Raw genomic sequence first — 16,228 nt, forward strand, 5'->3', positions numbered from 1 at the left:
ATTGGTTCATGCTTTAGCGTGTTCCATCGAGTTATGGAGCACGCGGGAAGTTTGGAGAGCACGAAAGAAGCGTAAGAGTTGCCCGAGGCGACAGCCGAGGGCAACTCTAGCTTCTTGAGTGCTCTCCAAACTTCCCAAGTGCTCCATAACTCGATGGAGCACAGCTAAAAGCATGAACCAATTGTTTTATAACATTGACGGTTGAATTGTGCATCAAAACCGACGCGAAAAAAAAATAAACTAATGGGTTCATGACAGTGTGAGAAAACAAAGATAGCGAGCAAAACATGCAGAGAGCAGATTCGTTTAGGGTTAAAAGAGTCAAAAAGTTCGGTTTCATGCTTAGTTTTTAATATTTTCTGGACCGATTTCATTCGTGGTTGCCTTGTAGAAGGGCCGTAATGAAAATAAACGTCTTTCTTTTTAAAACGGTGGTTGGATGTCGTTCGCTGAATTATATTTTCCCCGAGCGGTCGAAAGTACAACAGAGCCGTTGACGCTTTGGTGTACGGCTTAAAACGCGAAAACTTTCGTTTGGTTGCTAGTTTTAATTCCATCGAACTGTTCAGTGTAATTCATTGTTGGCCGATTATTCCACGTTAAGGCCGTGAAAAAATGTTTTTTGTCCTTCTAGACTCGCGCGTTAGTTTTTGTTGTTTGTCAGTTTGAATTAAGAAAAGCACACACACACAACTCACAAGATTGACGGCGAAATCGAATATATTTTCCCTTTTGCTCTCCGTTTTATAATAAGAAACAGCTTACCTTGAAGCTCGTATCCTTGAAAAAATATTGAAAAGATTCGCTTTCCATAAACCAAAGATAAGATTTCATCGCTTTCGCAAAACACAGCGTATGAGCTTTTCTCAGTGAGATTTTCACTTGTCGATTACGTCATCAGCGTGCTCCATCGGGATTTTGAGCACGCTTACGTATACTGAATTTGATGGCGCGGCTCTGCTAGCTATGTTATAATTCTGGTTTTCTGCCATTTTTTCCCACTTGGCCTGGAGATTCTGTACCAAGCCTTCTCGACTTGAATTCAGCGAGGCTGCTAAGCTCAGATTTTTAAAAACATGGCGGCAAAGACAACGAGAGTTGAAGCTGCAGATTCACCACGTTTTGGACAGAGAATGGTACTTTTATGGCTTTTGTGAGATGCAAGTTGCGGTCAAAAGGTTTGTAGAATTTCATGCACATTAAAAATGCATTATATAGTGGAACTTTAAGCGGTAAAGCAGGAATGGATAACTACAAATTTAATATCATTGGAAGTCCTCTCCATTAGGAACCGAAGGCCTTCCACCATGAAGTATATACCAAGCCAAGGAACTCATTACCGGACAACGAATCAAGGTACGTGTAACACTATTTTTTTGAAATTTCCATAGTGTTAAAATTATCGGTTAAATAACGCCATGTTAGCATTTTAGTATCCATTGCTTACATGAAGTTATTTACAGTGTTTAATACCGATGATCGTATATATTTAATACTGACGGGGGTAAGGAAGGGAACACAAATGGTTAAGCGTGCATTGCGAGTACGTTTTGCACAGATCAATTTAAAATTTCGTTCACGAAAACGAAATTTGTTTATGCTTCGGAAAATCGATTAAAGAATTTGCTGATTTAATCGGTATTCCGAAAAAAAATAGCTGTGCCAGTTCGGCTGTAGTCGAGCTCGCTAAAACCCGGTTTCACTCATTCGATTTATAGGTTGTCTGTGCTATACAGAGCAACAGGGAACTGAATTTCTTCTGCCATAATAAACTATTGTACTATGGAACAGCGTCCAAATCGAGAAAACGTTTCGTATCGGCATAGAAACTAGTTCATTTCTTATCACTGTTCTTCTCCGAGCCAAACCAAAAAATAAAAAAAATGAGTGATGGGTTTTGAATTTTTTATCAGTGGCTCTTTTAAATCGATTCACATCAAACCTTATTGCACTACCGACCAACGATAGCTCTAAATTTATATTTATGCCTAGTTTGTTAGGGTGTAATCAGTGAAGGTCTAATAGTTGATCGCCGCCTCAAAACTAAAACGGCAGTCGAGAAAGTGAAGCAAGGATATATAATATTTATGCTTGGTATTTTAAATTAACTATCACGTTCTTCCAGTTTTGTGGTTTAATAAGACTGGAGAGTTATTTGAGCCGGGAATTTTTGCGCCATTTGCAAGTAAATACCGGTGAAAACCTGCTGTACAACAAGGGAATTGAATGAAGAAATCTCTAACTGAGTCTTATAAGGCGTGAAAGCATAAAAATACCGGCGCCCACGCAGAGTGTTATATCGAGAGAATGGTCTATTTTCACTTTACCTAAAATTTCACGATTCCTCGATATTAAAGGCGTTCTTTCGCGCTGTTTCTTACTTTAACCAGCTAAATTGCAATGACATAATATCTTAAGATCAAATGAATTATCTTAAACCATAAGTTTCATAAGGTAGAAAATCACCAACGAAAATCGAAACGAGATGGCACTGAGGAATATTAATTCTGTCAGTATTTATCTGTTCGAAAGATTTTGCCGGACAGATATCTTTTCAGCCATCCACCTCTTGATAACTTCTTAAATACAGAAAAGGCAATTGAGACCTAAGGTAAATATTAAATAGCTTCTATCAGCTTAGTAGCTCACTTTTTTAGGACAATCGAGCTCTTGAGTAGCTACCACGCTCATATATATACACTACCAACGTAGGCCGCAAGGAAAAAGGGCGTATTTGTTTTCTTGCGACTTACGTAGGAATACGCAGGTTATTTACGCTATATGCTTTCGTCACTTCCTTAGAGGTTTACGACAGAACAAAACGCGGTGACGGATTTATTTGTTGTTATAACTAAGGAAACATACTTTATTGAAAGTTTCTCTTACCGGAACAAGTGTTCCATGCCCCACCTGTTACCGAACTCCTTTGACGTACCGCTTTCGAAGTACTTGCGTAGTTTTGCGTATCTGACGAAATTTCTTAGCTGGCGGTCGTGTTTTGAAACTTTTATTGACAGTATAATAAACTAAATGAAATCCGGCATCAAAGCAACGTGGATATGTGTAGGGGATATTATAATTTAACTATATTATACTTTTGACCGACGCATTGAAACAGCAGCGAACACTTAAAACATTTGAGTAGTAATGGAATGGAATTGTTGCGACATAACATACACTTTTCTTTTATAGACTACACACATTATAGAACTTTCCTTAAATGTCGTTATTTTGAAGGATCTGTATCACTAGAAGTGTTTTCAAAGTAAAAAAATAAATATAGAACGTTTTTGTTAATATTTCAACAGTAGTATGTAATGGTACGTTGCTCGAAGATTTGCTATGTTAAAAATGTTCTTTTTAGAAGAAATGTACATCTTAAATATACAAGTATCACTGTATCAGGAAAAACGTTGTCTGTCTTGCTTTACTTGGAATAAACCCTTAGTTTAATTGCAGATACTGATGTATTGTTTCTAGCTGTCCCGATTATCTGTATCAGGAGTACTGAGTAGCAATATTTGGGTAACCGGGGTGCGTCTTGTTAAAGAAAAAACATTTTATTAAGTAGAGTGTCTGTTAACCATGGCCAAGAATAAAAATTAAGATAACTTTATCTTGTTTTGGTTTCACTTCTCGTATAGCATTTTTGGTGCGTGAACCGTACTAACCATAAACAGCATGGAAAATGAACTATATTTGTAACTTTTCTCTGTAACGCACTTCAATGCTTCCTTTTAAACATTTCCTTTCCATTTTTTGTCCCTGTATAACTCTTATAACTTAACACGATATGTAATGTTCTTGATAGCAGAAATTTGTTTGTGTTTTACTCACTTGAAAATTAGTTATTATTGAGTTAGTTCAACTTGGCACATGAAGGGGAAGTGTTTTGTCTTATTCCCCTGTTTTAGAACTCAAACACAATTTCTTTTACCATTTATACAAAGACTGATACAAAATACCAAAGGTAATCGGCGATTCCTCACGTTATATTTGGGAGAGTTTGTAGTTTATTTTTATTCATTTATTGAAGTATAACTCGTATCGGCTTTTGTTTTGATACTAGCTCAATACAAATATCTCGAGCTTTGATGTCGATGGTGTTTTAATCTCTGTATTTTTCGACCATGTTTAGACTGCAGATTCTAGTAAATGACTGAAAATTCCACTTATTTATTTCAGTTATTTTAAGAATGTTTAAATTTTGCAGAATAGTAACTTCACGATTTTAATTAAATAAACCTAACAATTCGACAATTTTATGTTACGACTTCGTGGAATCTCCTTTTCATTACGAAATACATAACAAAAGGTTCACTTTTCTTCAAAAATGTGAACTACTCATAAATTTCGGTTCAAAACATAAAATCTTAGCTGTATAATTTTGCCGATCTCAGAGGAAGAAAGGTACCGTAACGTACTGCATTTTACAAATCGGCGTTTTGATTGTGTACTGCAGCCGGCTAATTTTTGCTACTTTGTTTTTTTTAGAATACTACTACATGCAGTTTCGGACTTCAATTGTCGCCCATGATTTGTAAAACTCCTTCCTTTGACAACTGTTACTCCTTTACAAAGTGACTTTTGAAAATTTAAATGTCCCAGTCGATAGAAAAGATTCGTTCAATATTGGTCAATATTTTCCCGCTCGTATAGCGGGGCAGTGCGGGCATAATTTTTGTTTCTACTAGTAACAGTACCTGCTGAATTTCTTTGCGAAACCTGTTATCTAATTTAACTTTTCAAGCTGGAGTAGAAAAATACTGCTTGGGTTAAATATCCGACCACCGACGTGCCTGTTTTTTCTTTTATTGAAGAAATAGCAGATTTACTTAAGCCTGTAAATAGTCTTTTGGCTGATCCAACATTTGTCCAAAAAACAAATTTCGAAGAGAGAGCGGTTTATACTAACGAAAACATGGGTCACTTATTAAAAAAAAATTAATGCCACAGTTCCTTGTGATCTACACGAACAAAAAGAAAGACGTATTCCCAGATATATTCCCTCACTAATCTGGTTGCGTGCAGTTGTTTATCTTATAACATTTTTATTCACTTATGACACGGCAAATTAAATGATAACATAACTGACAAGAAAAATGTTAGTTTTTATGATGCAATCCTGTTACAACAAACATGCACTTTGCCAAACACTAAATGTTTGTTTTCAAGAGAAACATTAAAAAAACGCAACTAAAATATATGATTTTTTTTAAAAAACGTCTCTTTTATTTGAAGCAAAATGCTCGTTTTAAAATCTTCCAAGTCTTTCTCTTAAAGGCTACGAAATATTATCTGGCATAATCTTACGTCATTTAGGCGGAACTAATCAGGTTTTAGTTAGCTTTGATAGAGAGCAGAATCCTGACTACCTCGCCAAATTGATATTAAGGAAGCTGGCCTGAAAGAGCTCTGTAGTTAACTCGAGTGTAACGGTTGCAAGCACAGAATTTCAACGAGCGTTTCATCTGTTAAAATTTCCAGTAAGTATCTCTGTAAGTATCTCATAATGAGCTTGTTGAAAATGGGTATTCTTTACACCGTGGGATCTTGTTGTATAAATGACAAAAAGGTCCAGTCAGTGTCGTTAGATAGAAATTATAAGTTCAACAAGGTTTTAGATCTTTATATTGGGATTCGTTTATTATTATACGGGATAGCCCTTTGAATACCTTGGAGGGGCCTGTTGTCACGCAATTTTAGCCAGTTTCAGCTCTGATCAACTGGTCATTGAATTAGTTGAAATATCACAGTAACGGGTTAAAGCTATAGAATATCTCAAAAGAAAAACAGAAAAGCCAAAAAGGGGCACGGATGGACAAAATTGGAAAAGATTAAACGTATATATGTATGAGATATTGGAGGGCAGCCAATCTCTTTGTTAGTTTTCATTTAGGTTTTGTTCGGGGTTCCCAATTCCAAACTTGGTGTATTCGTTGTTCGGGAGGTACGTTAAATTGAAGCTCTACTTGTTCGGTAGCAAGAATTAAATTGGACTATAGAGTAAATACATAACGAGTAAATAAATAACGATTGGCCACTAGCCTATTAGCCGGCAATTTTGAGGAGTCGAAAAGTGGTTCGGGGCATCCAAATTTCCCAAACCCTTTATTCTAAGTATTTAATTCTTCTAATTTTTGCAGACTCGATTATTACTGTTTGTTGAAAATGAACTCTTTGCTCAACGAATTTCTGTTGCAGTGTTTTAAGCCTTTCTAAGATTGTAAATAGGGCATCGTTATGTTTTTATTACGCCATCGTGTTTGTACACAAACATAGAAAAATCTTAAGTCTTTGAATAACATTCAAGTGTTAAAGTATTCCTAGAAATATGCAGCGAATTTGTAAGGAAATTTCTTCTAATAAATAAAACCAACGATTTCGATTCCAAATTGGTATTAAGAGTGAGTTTGAAAACGAGATGTCTAAATAAGTAATTCATCAAGGCGTCTCTTGCCATTTAATATCTTCAGCATTTGTGATGTTACATCATTCATCATTTCTGCTGGCTTGGGTGGAGAGTTGAGGAGAGAGAAAAGTGGGGACTGGGTCGGGAGGACGGGGCGACAACTGTGGCAGGAGATGAGAGAACAGGCCGTAATCAGGGCACGATGATATTGTATAGTCTAGTTCTCAAAGACAGGAAGGAAGTCATCTTTCAAATGTTCACTTCAAATTTCTTGATTATTACAATTCTTAAAGGAATACTTGTGACCATGTTTAAGGAAAGCAGTTCTTTATATGAATTTTGTTTTGAATATGGCGGGGAGAGTACTTGCATTCAGTCAGACTAGTACTTCTCCAGGTTATCTTCTAGATAATGAAAATATCTGGCTCTTATTGAGAGTAAATGGCAGAAAAATTTAGAGTTATGTACAGTGTAAACATAGGTTGAACATGAATCGATTACCTTCGTTCTTCGTTATGAAAAGGAACAAGAGAAATTTAGATGCTTGAGAAAACTCAAAGAAAGACTTTATAACTATATATAACAAACGAAATTTATAACTGTATAACAAACCGAAATCGACACAAAGCCTGAGGATACCTGCAATCTCAAATTATATAGCTAAAAATCCCATTACAAGAAAAAAGCTATAAATGTACATTATATGTTTATTTGTTTGCCTATCAAAATCATACTTGTAACTTAAAGTGGTTTGTAATGGAAAATTTGGATATAGGCTGACTAAAAACATTAGTTCCACTTCAAGAAACCAGAAACGAAAGACGAAACATGTCAAAAACAACCATGCAATGTTTAGAGCTCTTTCTCTCCGCGGGCATGACAAGACTCACGGAGCGAACAGAGAGCTACCAGTTTTTCTCTCAAAACACCAACCAAACTTAACCAGCAAATTCATCTTATCTGTCTCTTCCCTGATGTTAAACTGTGGTTAACTTACACAAGGACGCCTTGAGCTCTTGCTGTGCTAAGCACAAAAAGCATTCAGTTGAGTGTTGCTTATTTCGAAATCGTTTTCATGACAGGTGCATGAAATTCACTTAAGTTCACGAATGCTGCACGGTGATAGAGACGAAGCTTCTAGCGCTGTAGACCTTCTTACAGCTTTGAAATATTCTTAAGTATCGTTTCGAAATCCTTAAATACGTCTTTTCTTGATTTAAAACTTAAACTTTTTGGGTAAGCAGAATCTAACATGCAAGGGCAAAACCATTGTTTTGGAGTTTCCTTCAATTTAAAAGCAATTTTGTGACATCAGAAAAAAAAAAATTAAACTGGAGGGGGGGGGGGAGGGGGGGGGAGAGGGGAAAATCAACTAGAGAGAAACGATTTGATCTTTTAGCAAATTCTCCGAAGTTATATTAAGAGAAATATATGACAATCTGACAGGAGGAGTGATATTTAAGTGTTGGTTGTGATAGCCGTTTACCAGTGTTTGCCTGTTCAGATGTCCCTGGCACTTTCTTCCATACTGCACTTCAAATAAGGAAAAGTGACTTCACTACTTTGAATCTTTTATTGACTTAGTGTGAGGCCGTACGGGAAAATAACTGAGGCCATGACGTAGGTGTGCACAATAACGTCCTTGTTGACTAAGCGGTAGCCAACTTCAATATCGATGTTATTTTTCCGCCTGATTCGATCAACACAGTCCAACCCATAACATTGTTATCACATATGCATAGCTTTATTTCAGTCAATAACATTTTTATCACATGGTTCTATCTTCAGCCTGATACTGAGCCCGGTAAATAAACAAGATATCTTTTATTACGCACACCTCAGAAAGACATTATTTACCCGTCCCGTTAAAGCCGGACCGGGAAGAACGAATGTGAGTGTTTCGTCAGTGCGTGGGACTGTTATCTATAGAATGAAGTGCGTGCGAGGAAATACGTCGTTTATTTTTCTTGAACTAAAAGACATTCAAGGTTACGAGACAATAAACAGGTTTTAAAGCTACCTCCAAGTTCGAACGTCCCCGCTGTTTTGTAACATTACACATTCCTGTAGATCTCTGTCATTTAAAAGCGATCTGAACTTCTCAATTTTTGCCGAGATTTCAAATTATCAAACCGTGGCATTATAGTATTATTGTACCGAGAGAAGAGGGCTTTAAGTTACATGATTTTATTCTTTTAATGTTTTGTTTTCCTGTTTAAATCTCTAAGAATGAAAATTACATTCATTTACATTCGCCAAGGGACACGCAATTTTAAGACGCACTGAATTCGACCTTACTAATGAGCAGATTACGAGAAACTTAAAATCAAAAGACTACCAACGCTTATGGTGTAATTATGAAGCTAGAATAGTACTAGACTAGAAACAGCAATTCAGCAAGAAAAGGCGGCTAGCGACGGCGAGAAAGAACTTCTTTCTCCCCCTCGTTAAAAAAATTTTTTTAATTTTTTTTTGAAATTTAACGGAATTTACTTAATATTGCTACGGTAATTGTTAATTTTCGGTAGCCCTGGCGCAATACTGTCGCAATTGTCGGAATTTTAATTAAATATTCTCAGGCATCTCCGTATTGACATTTTTAAACTTAATATGGTTTTGTATCCACTTAAAAAAAAGAATAAAATCAAAATTGCCTCTTGAAATCTTCAAAGAAACGTTGAAAACCGTGAATAGGTGCTTTTCAAGAACAAAGCCCACTTTAAAGTCACAAAATGCAGGTGATGATAACGCTATTATTGAAAAAGGTTCGTGGAAAAAAACTTGTTGACAATTTTGACAATGGAAAATGGTTTAACAGGTTCCTTATTGAGTTAACCAGTCGGGGAACAACGAAACGGCTTTTGTTTTGAAAAGGTTTTGTTCGAGCTTTATCACTCAACTCTCTCACAATATTTACATTATCATTATTTTGTCTTCTTCATGTAGTTCTAATCCTTCAAGCGAACGTTGTTGTTTGAAACAAATCTCGGCCATGCTTCACTTGTTGTTATTCAATTCAGGGCATAACCTTTGTTGCATGTAAAGTAATTGTTTCTTTGTGGCTCTAGGTAAACCAGTTTGCTTTTGATAGAAAAACAAGATGTTATGTTAAACTAAAAGTGTTACGCGTAAAGCTTATTCAGTTAGCGACAAAAGCTTCACTTATCCTGGGTAAAAAAAAAAATTATGCGTGCTTTTTCTCGTTAATAGGCCTGTTCGAATGACATTGTCTTGAATTTTTTCAAGAAACAATCGACACTTTTTTGCATACAAAGGAACTAAACATATTAACTTCAATTTTGCGCTCCTTAAGAAAAATATATCTTGATATCTTTGCACATTGCTTATAATGGAAATGCACTAGGGATCGGTTTTGATATCTAACTTGCTTGCTTGTTGTTTGGTTGAGGTTGAGCCGTTAGCCTTTTAAGTTATTTGTTTTGTTCATTTTGTGTTTTGGTTTTGTTTATTGTTTTTCAACCAATACAATCAACATACAAGATAACGTAAGAATGCAAAGGCGAAAATATCAGGAAATAGATTAACTCATCGCTTATACAGCTAATTGTGCAAAATAAGCTAGGAAAAAAGTCTTTGCCGATTATAATTTTTAGTTCAGAAATAAGAGCGTCGCAACATATCAATTATTAATAAGAAATATATCTTCATCGTGTCTCCCATGTGGATACGGGGTTGTTATTCACCAAGCGTGATGATACCGTAGAAGTTTATTAGACAATTTAAGCGCCAAGTTATTGCTTATTTAAATTAGGTAATTTGCAAGCCTCTTTATCGGTCGTAAAGGTGAAATATGGGCCCACAGACCTGCCATTATATAATTAGGGGTAAATAATGTTATTTTAAGAGCTCGTCAAAATAAAACCATAGCTGGTATTGGAGTCTAGAAATTTCTAACCAGGAGCCTTGGAGAGTTCAAATTGCTGTCGTTCTGTGAAGTTAATTATTTTTGGGTCGATGCCTTTTTGTCGATCCCGAATTTGACGAAACTTAGAAGATTAACAACGGTCTTTAGCGATTCTTTTGTTTGGCGACAATATAGCAGCATCTCTTTGTTTTGTAAAACCACGTGTCTTTAGAAACTCTAAGAAATTAACGGTTTTTCTTTTGTGGAACCCCTATTGTAAGATTCAAAGACTAAAATCTTTTCTTTAAATCTCGAATGACGTTTTCGCACTGGGATTAACCTGGTATCAGAAGAAATTCTTTCAGCTGCCCTGGGACAACCGATAAAATTGTATCTTATATATCCTACGGCAAAAAGCTAAACCGATTATTGCTTAACACTGCTTTCTTGTTATGACTTGAATTTTAAAAGGCTTAAGTCTATGATGCTTTGGTAGACACAAGTGCTTTTAGAATCATAGTAACAAACAGAAAACATGAATATTGTTAGATTTGTTTGCATAGTTACACCTGTTCACAACGATGCCCTGTTTGCTGTGTAATGTTTAGTGATCCATTAAGACTGGAAAACGGAACAATAGGTTAAAGTCCCTTCATTTTTAGTCAGACATTATTAAAACTATTCTTTGTCCTCTCGTCTCCAAATTTCTCAAAAAGCATTCAGTTTCAAAGTGTGCCTTGGAAATGATTTGCGGTCACTGTTTAAATTCTAGTCGCCCGTCGAACTTTATGTTATGTCTAAGACGTTAAACGTTACATTAAACAGTCATGTTTCTAATGAGTTTATATTGATCGTAACCGATGCAGTAGCGAAAGCTTTTAAAGGCCACAAATTTCGCGCTTTTCGCAGGAAGCATTTAAAGGAATTTTGTTGAAACAAAAGGCAGGAAATTAAGGGCTCTTGACGTTAACGGATTTTCTTGTTCGAATAATTGAAATCTGTTGTTAAGCGGAAAAAATAGGAGTGGATTCACGGGTGGTATGCCTTGTCTAAATAATATATTACCACCACGCCTTCACTTGTTAAAGATGCTTGTGGATTTGCCCGGTATGGTGGTTTAAACAACTTATCGAAAACATGAATTCAGTGTTTTTAAGAATCTACTTAGTCTCAAAATGTTGTGCTTAAAAAATAATCGCGGCATTGCAAACAAACTGTTACTTAAAATAAACTGGGGAAAATATAATTGGCCGTTGTTTTTTTCTTGTCCCTTTCTCGCTACTGTATCAATCGCAGATTATTTTGACGAAATGTTTTGTTTGCGATATAAACAATCGTGTCTTAAAAATGGGGCACGAGTTAACTTTGTTGAAGCATGCCTTTTTTCTTGCAAACATCAGTGTTGTGAAAAGCAATTGTTTTTTAAAGGTTTATATGAAAGTGATTTATAGGTGAATTCGTTGTGAGCATAAGCCAATTTTCCACACATCGGATCTCATTAAAGTGGATGCCAGTCATTGTGAGTGGGCGAGAGAATTGTTTGCTGGTACCCCATTCAAAAGGTAGCAAGTTCGGTTAAACGGCTCTCTTTGTTTGGTTCTGTTCCAGCTCTCCCCCGCTGCGCAGTGAAGTGGCATGGCCAATAAATTCCGGTAAAGCGCTGCGCTCTTTCACAGTTGCATCTAAGTGGTTTCAAGGAGGAGTTTGCTCGAGAAGTTTCAAGTATCGGAAAATCAAGGAAAGACACTTGAAATGCAGCCGACATATTGCTATCAGGGTTTACCCGGTTTGAAAGAAGACTACGATTTCTCGTGGACGCGAAATCGGCCGTTTGCACTGGGCACAGAGTTCGTCAGAGACCATTCCTTCCTCAAGCCATTTTCAACAAAGCTTCCCGGATTTGTACCAACTCCTTGCATCCAACAACCGATTGAAGGGCAAGTCAGCAAGAAACACGAAGACCTTAACTTCGGATTCCTCACTGGTATAGTTCCAAGCCGACCAAAGTCGAAACGGTTCTCGATGACATACGTCGCGCTGATTGCTAGCGCCATTCTACGAGTCCCTGAGAAAAGACTAACCCTCGCGCAGATCTATCAAGTCATCGAGAAAACTTTCCCGGAGTTCACAGTTTCCAGAGCTGGATGGAAAAACACTGTACGACACAATCTGTCGCTGCACGAGTGTTTCGTCAAAGGTGAAGTCGCAGCTAACGGGAAAAGCTGTTATTGGCATATCCACCCCGCGTACATCGCCAGGTTTAGCAAAGGAGATTTCCGTAAACGCCCTCATAGGGAACTTTGTACGCTAGAGGAACACAGGAGCTTCCCGCGAGTCAGTTTCGACAGAATACAACCTTACCCGATGCCCTACATGCCTTATACGACAAACACCCGGTTCGAGTTCAATCCATGTGTTGGCACAGAGCGGCAGACTGTTTCACAGAAGACACTGTTCTCGGGTTCTGTACAGAAGCCCCGCGTGAATACAGCGGCGCATTCTTCCACGGAATGGCTCAACGAGTATAAACCGTACCCCTATTACTACCTGTTCTCTCCGAGAAATGCGTCGCAAATTTCACAACAGACTGAGAAGCACCTCCGTGCGGAAACCTCTGTGTGTTCCAGCAGCCACTAGCTAGCAGCGAAGGAAACAGTTTGTTCAAAAACAAGCAACATGAGAGCAGCTGTTTAAGACAATTTAACTTTGAATTAAACAAACTGTATATTAATTGATAAATCACAACCAATCGGATAGCATTATTTTGGATTTTAAGAATATGAATGTTACACTTTGAGGCAATATCTTTTGTGGAGGATAGGACTTAATTGTACCTCGATACAAGTAGATAGGAACGATTTTGCCATTGACTTGATCTGTTTATAACCATATACATTATATTCGACCTATGTAATGGAAAGCTTCAAAAGTTTTCAATCCGTGCTGTCAGTTTAGTCATTTATATATTTGCAAAAGTCGTTGTATTAGAGTGAATTCGTGTAACCCGTTTTTAAATGCTAATGAGCCGCAAAATATTTTTTTTTTGTGTACAATAAAACAATACACGAGTTGTCAGAAAACCAAAAAGAATATTTAAATTTTACCAGAAAATAAAAATTTTTAAAATTTTTTTTTTTTTTAAAGAAAAAAAAAAAAAAGGGGAAATTTTTTTTAAAAAAAAAAAAAAAAAAATTTTTTTTTTTTTTTTTGGGAAAAAAATAATTTTTTTTTTTTAAATTTTTTTTTTTTTTTTTTTTTTTTTTTTTTTTTTTTTTTAAAAAAAAAAACTATTATTTGTACAAAATCTGATTAATTAAATGTTATAATTGACAAACAAGTGAAGTGTTCTTATCTTGAAAAGATATAACCTCTTAGATCAAGTGCTTTAAACTTTCGAATGAGGCTGTAAAGTGCTGAAACCTCTATTACTATAATAAGGTAATTGACAACGCGCTATGGTGCCTATTAATTTTGCTTACAAATTAAACTCTTATCCAGCTCCCACGTCCGAGCAACAGGTAAAGGAAACTGGAACCGGGTTGTTGGACGCGCGACGACTTCGCGGCAAGAATGGAAAAGTTATGATTTACTTGTTTAACTTACAGTTTTAAGTAAAATTTGTTGCGTTTTGTAAATCTTTTGAACAAGCTGAGTTAAATTTTAGGACATTTTTAGTATTCAACATTAGCAAAATTAGCAAAGATGCCGCTCGTTTCACAAAATTAATTGGTCTTCTATTATCGTACAGTGGAATCCAGATCCCTCGTTTTCTCGATAATAGGCCATTTCCGAGTTACCCTTTGCCTCTGTTTCAAAACGAGTCTAGGTGCAAAACCATTCATATGGAAATGAGTTTGATTTGCTTGAAAATGAGTTTAACCTACGGGTCCGTTTTCATGCAAATCATACTCATTTTCATTTGAATGGTTTCGCATGTAGACTCGTTTTGAAACAGAGGCAAAGGGCAACTCGGAAATAGCCTATTCATCTTCCCAATAATTCAAACCAAAGTCGCTTCCCTTGGATTTGATTCAATCAGTCAAACACTGCAATCCCCCCCCCCCCCCCCCGATTTCTCGAACCAATTTTTATTTCCATTGGGGTCCAAGTTATTAGGATTCACTGTATATACATGCATGTGTCAATAACAAATTTCTCCTTCTTGACTGGTTTTTCGAAAGCTTATTCGCTTGATATTATATAATTTAACCACGTCGCCTCCAATTCTTTTTTTTAAACTGTATTCGACAAGCTGAGTGCCAGTTTCGTTGTTTAGATATCTCTGGATATTTGTTTGGCAATACTGTCTCGTCGTTTAGAGCAATTTTTCGATTGAGTGTCGTGAAACCAATACCAAATTTATCACTCTACACAATCACAAAGGGAACAGACAATTGAGTGAATCAATGAAAACGTAAAGCAAATACATTAAGCCGTCGCGAAGCGCAGTAAGACGTGTGTGAGCGAATCATAGTTGGTTTGGGTTTAACTTTTGACTGGTTCAGAGAAAGTGGCGCGAGTTTCTTTAAGTCTATCACTAAGCGCGCGTTGTAACGAAAAGCCAAAGCCATCGCGAATTACTTTCGACACTATATTGAAAATCGCTCTATCACTTTTAAGATGATGCAAATAATGCGGATAATTATTTCACGACGCAGGCAGCTGAAAAGGCCAACAAGTAAAATTAGCCAATTAGAACGATTACTTGGCGATCTTATATTCGTTTTACGCTGAGAATATCGTTTTTATTTTTATGGAAAGTTTTTGAGAATTTTCCTTTTATTCGCTTCCAAGTTTCCCCCTAAACGCTCCCTTAGTTTTGGCCGGCTGAGAACACCTCCTCGCCAAAAAAAAAAAAATTTGGGGGGTTTTCCGGGAATTTTTTAAAATCCCCCTCCCCCCCCCCCCGGGGGAATTTTAAAAAAAAAAAAAAAAACCAAAGCTAGTTTTTAATAATAGTCGATAGGTTATTTTTGTTAAATTAAAATTAATCATGCATGTAAACTGCACGTGGTTAACTAAAAACTAAAAGGAAGGTATCTTCGCAGGACGTTATCATTAATTATTGTATGTCAGTAATCCCCAAAGCAGAATTACGAGTGACAAGATGTCGAACAACTTATAAATCGGATCAAGGAAGCACTGTGTCTTCTAAAGTATCCGGCAAAACGGTGCTGATCAGTCACAACTTTTTAAAATATTTTGAAAGTGTTATTAAATGTGCTTTTTAGGTTCTGCTAAAGAGGATCGACGTGTTACATCTAAAACTTTATGTTGGCTCATTTTCTGTCAAACATCGAACAGGAAATCTACGATTGAGCACAGTATAGCCTTATATATTTTAATATTTTTTGCCTTGTCTCGGTCTTTCCTCTTCCTTATAATTATCAGTATACCACTTTATCTATCTTTAGTTTTCCTCTGCTTGTTTACATAACAGCTGCACTACTGTCTTTGAAACTGCCGTTCGAAGATCACGAAGACGCCAGCAGTACAATATCGGGTTAATGGACGAGTTCATAAATGCTAAAGTATCAGTTAAGTTCCAGGCGTTTGCCAGCTCATTGTGGGAGATACCGTAAATTGTCATGGCAATAAAAAGCGGTATATAACACAGAATCATTGCGATGTAATATATGAAAGCGTTTTTGGCACTTTTAGTTGATCGTAGCATGTTTTGATTATTTTCGTAATTATAACTTTCCACAGCCTGTTGTTGAGCATGAATTTGTAACTGATGCTCCCTAACAATCCTATAGATTCTGATGTAACAAAAAGTGGAAATTATAAGACAAATGACAATGCTAATGGCTGCAGCAAAATAATAAGCGTTGTTATTCAATAAAGATAAAAATGATAACAGGAAAGTAAGAAGCCAAAGAGTCACTGATGTATACAAAGCGCGATGTGTTGTCATTAAAGTGGGATATCGCATGTGATAATGAAGAGCC

The 16,228-nt window shown here is 36.4% G+C and overlaps 2 protein-coding genes across 3 annotated transcripts in view; one reads left to right on the forward strand and one right to left on the reverse strand.

The window, feature by feature from the left end:
* The first annotated feature begins 1,291 nt into the window (after positions 1-1,291).
* Positions 1,292-13,219, forward strand: LOC144630474 (uncharacterized). 2 transcript variants are annotated; one of them, XM_078488831.1, is made up of 2 exons: positions 1,292-1,356; positions 11,886-13,219. In XM_078488831.1, exon 2 carries the CDS (start codon positions 12,030-12,032, stop codon positions 12,912-12,914), a length of 885 nt encoding a protein of 294 aa, XP_078344957.1. In that variant the 5' UTR covers positions 1,292-1,356; positions 11,886-12,029; the 3' UTR covers positions 12,915-13,219. The 2 variants fall into 2 exon arrangements, with proteins under 2 accessions (XP_078344957.1, XP_078344958.1); XM_078488832.1 differs by lacking the exon at positions 1,292-1,356 and adding an exon at positions 8,992-9,177.
* A 2,266-nt stretch (positions 13,220-15,485) lies between these two features.
* The window catches only part of LOC144630995 (beta-2 adrenergic receptor-like), a 1,326-nt gene continuing 583 nt past the window's right edge, over positions 15,486-16,228 (reverse strand). Inside the window, exon 1 of the mRNA XM_078489353.1 lies at positions 15,486-16,228. This exon is cut by the window's right edge and continues 583 nt beyond it. Within this exon, the coding sequence (XP_078345479.1) occupies positions 15,688-16,228 (541 nt within the window). The 3' untranslated portion in view covers positions 15,486-15,687.

The sequence above is a fragment of the Oculina patagonica genome, chromosome 11, assembly GCF_052425735.1.
Source record: "Oculina patagonica isolate OP01 chromosome 11, crgOcupat, whole genome shotgun sequence".
Classification (NCBI taxonomy): Eukaryota; Metazoa; Cnidaria; class Anthozoa; order Scleractinia; family Oculinidae; genus Oculina; species Oculina patagonica.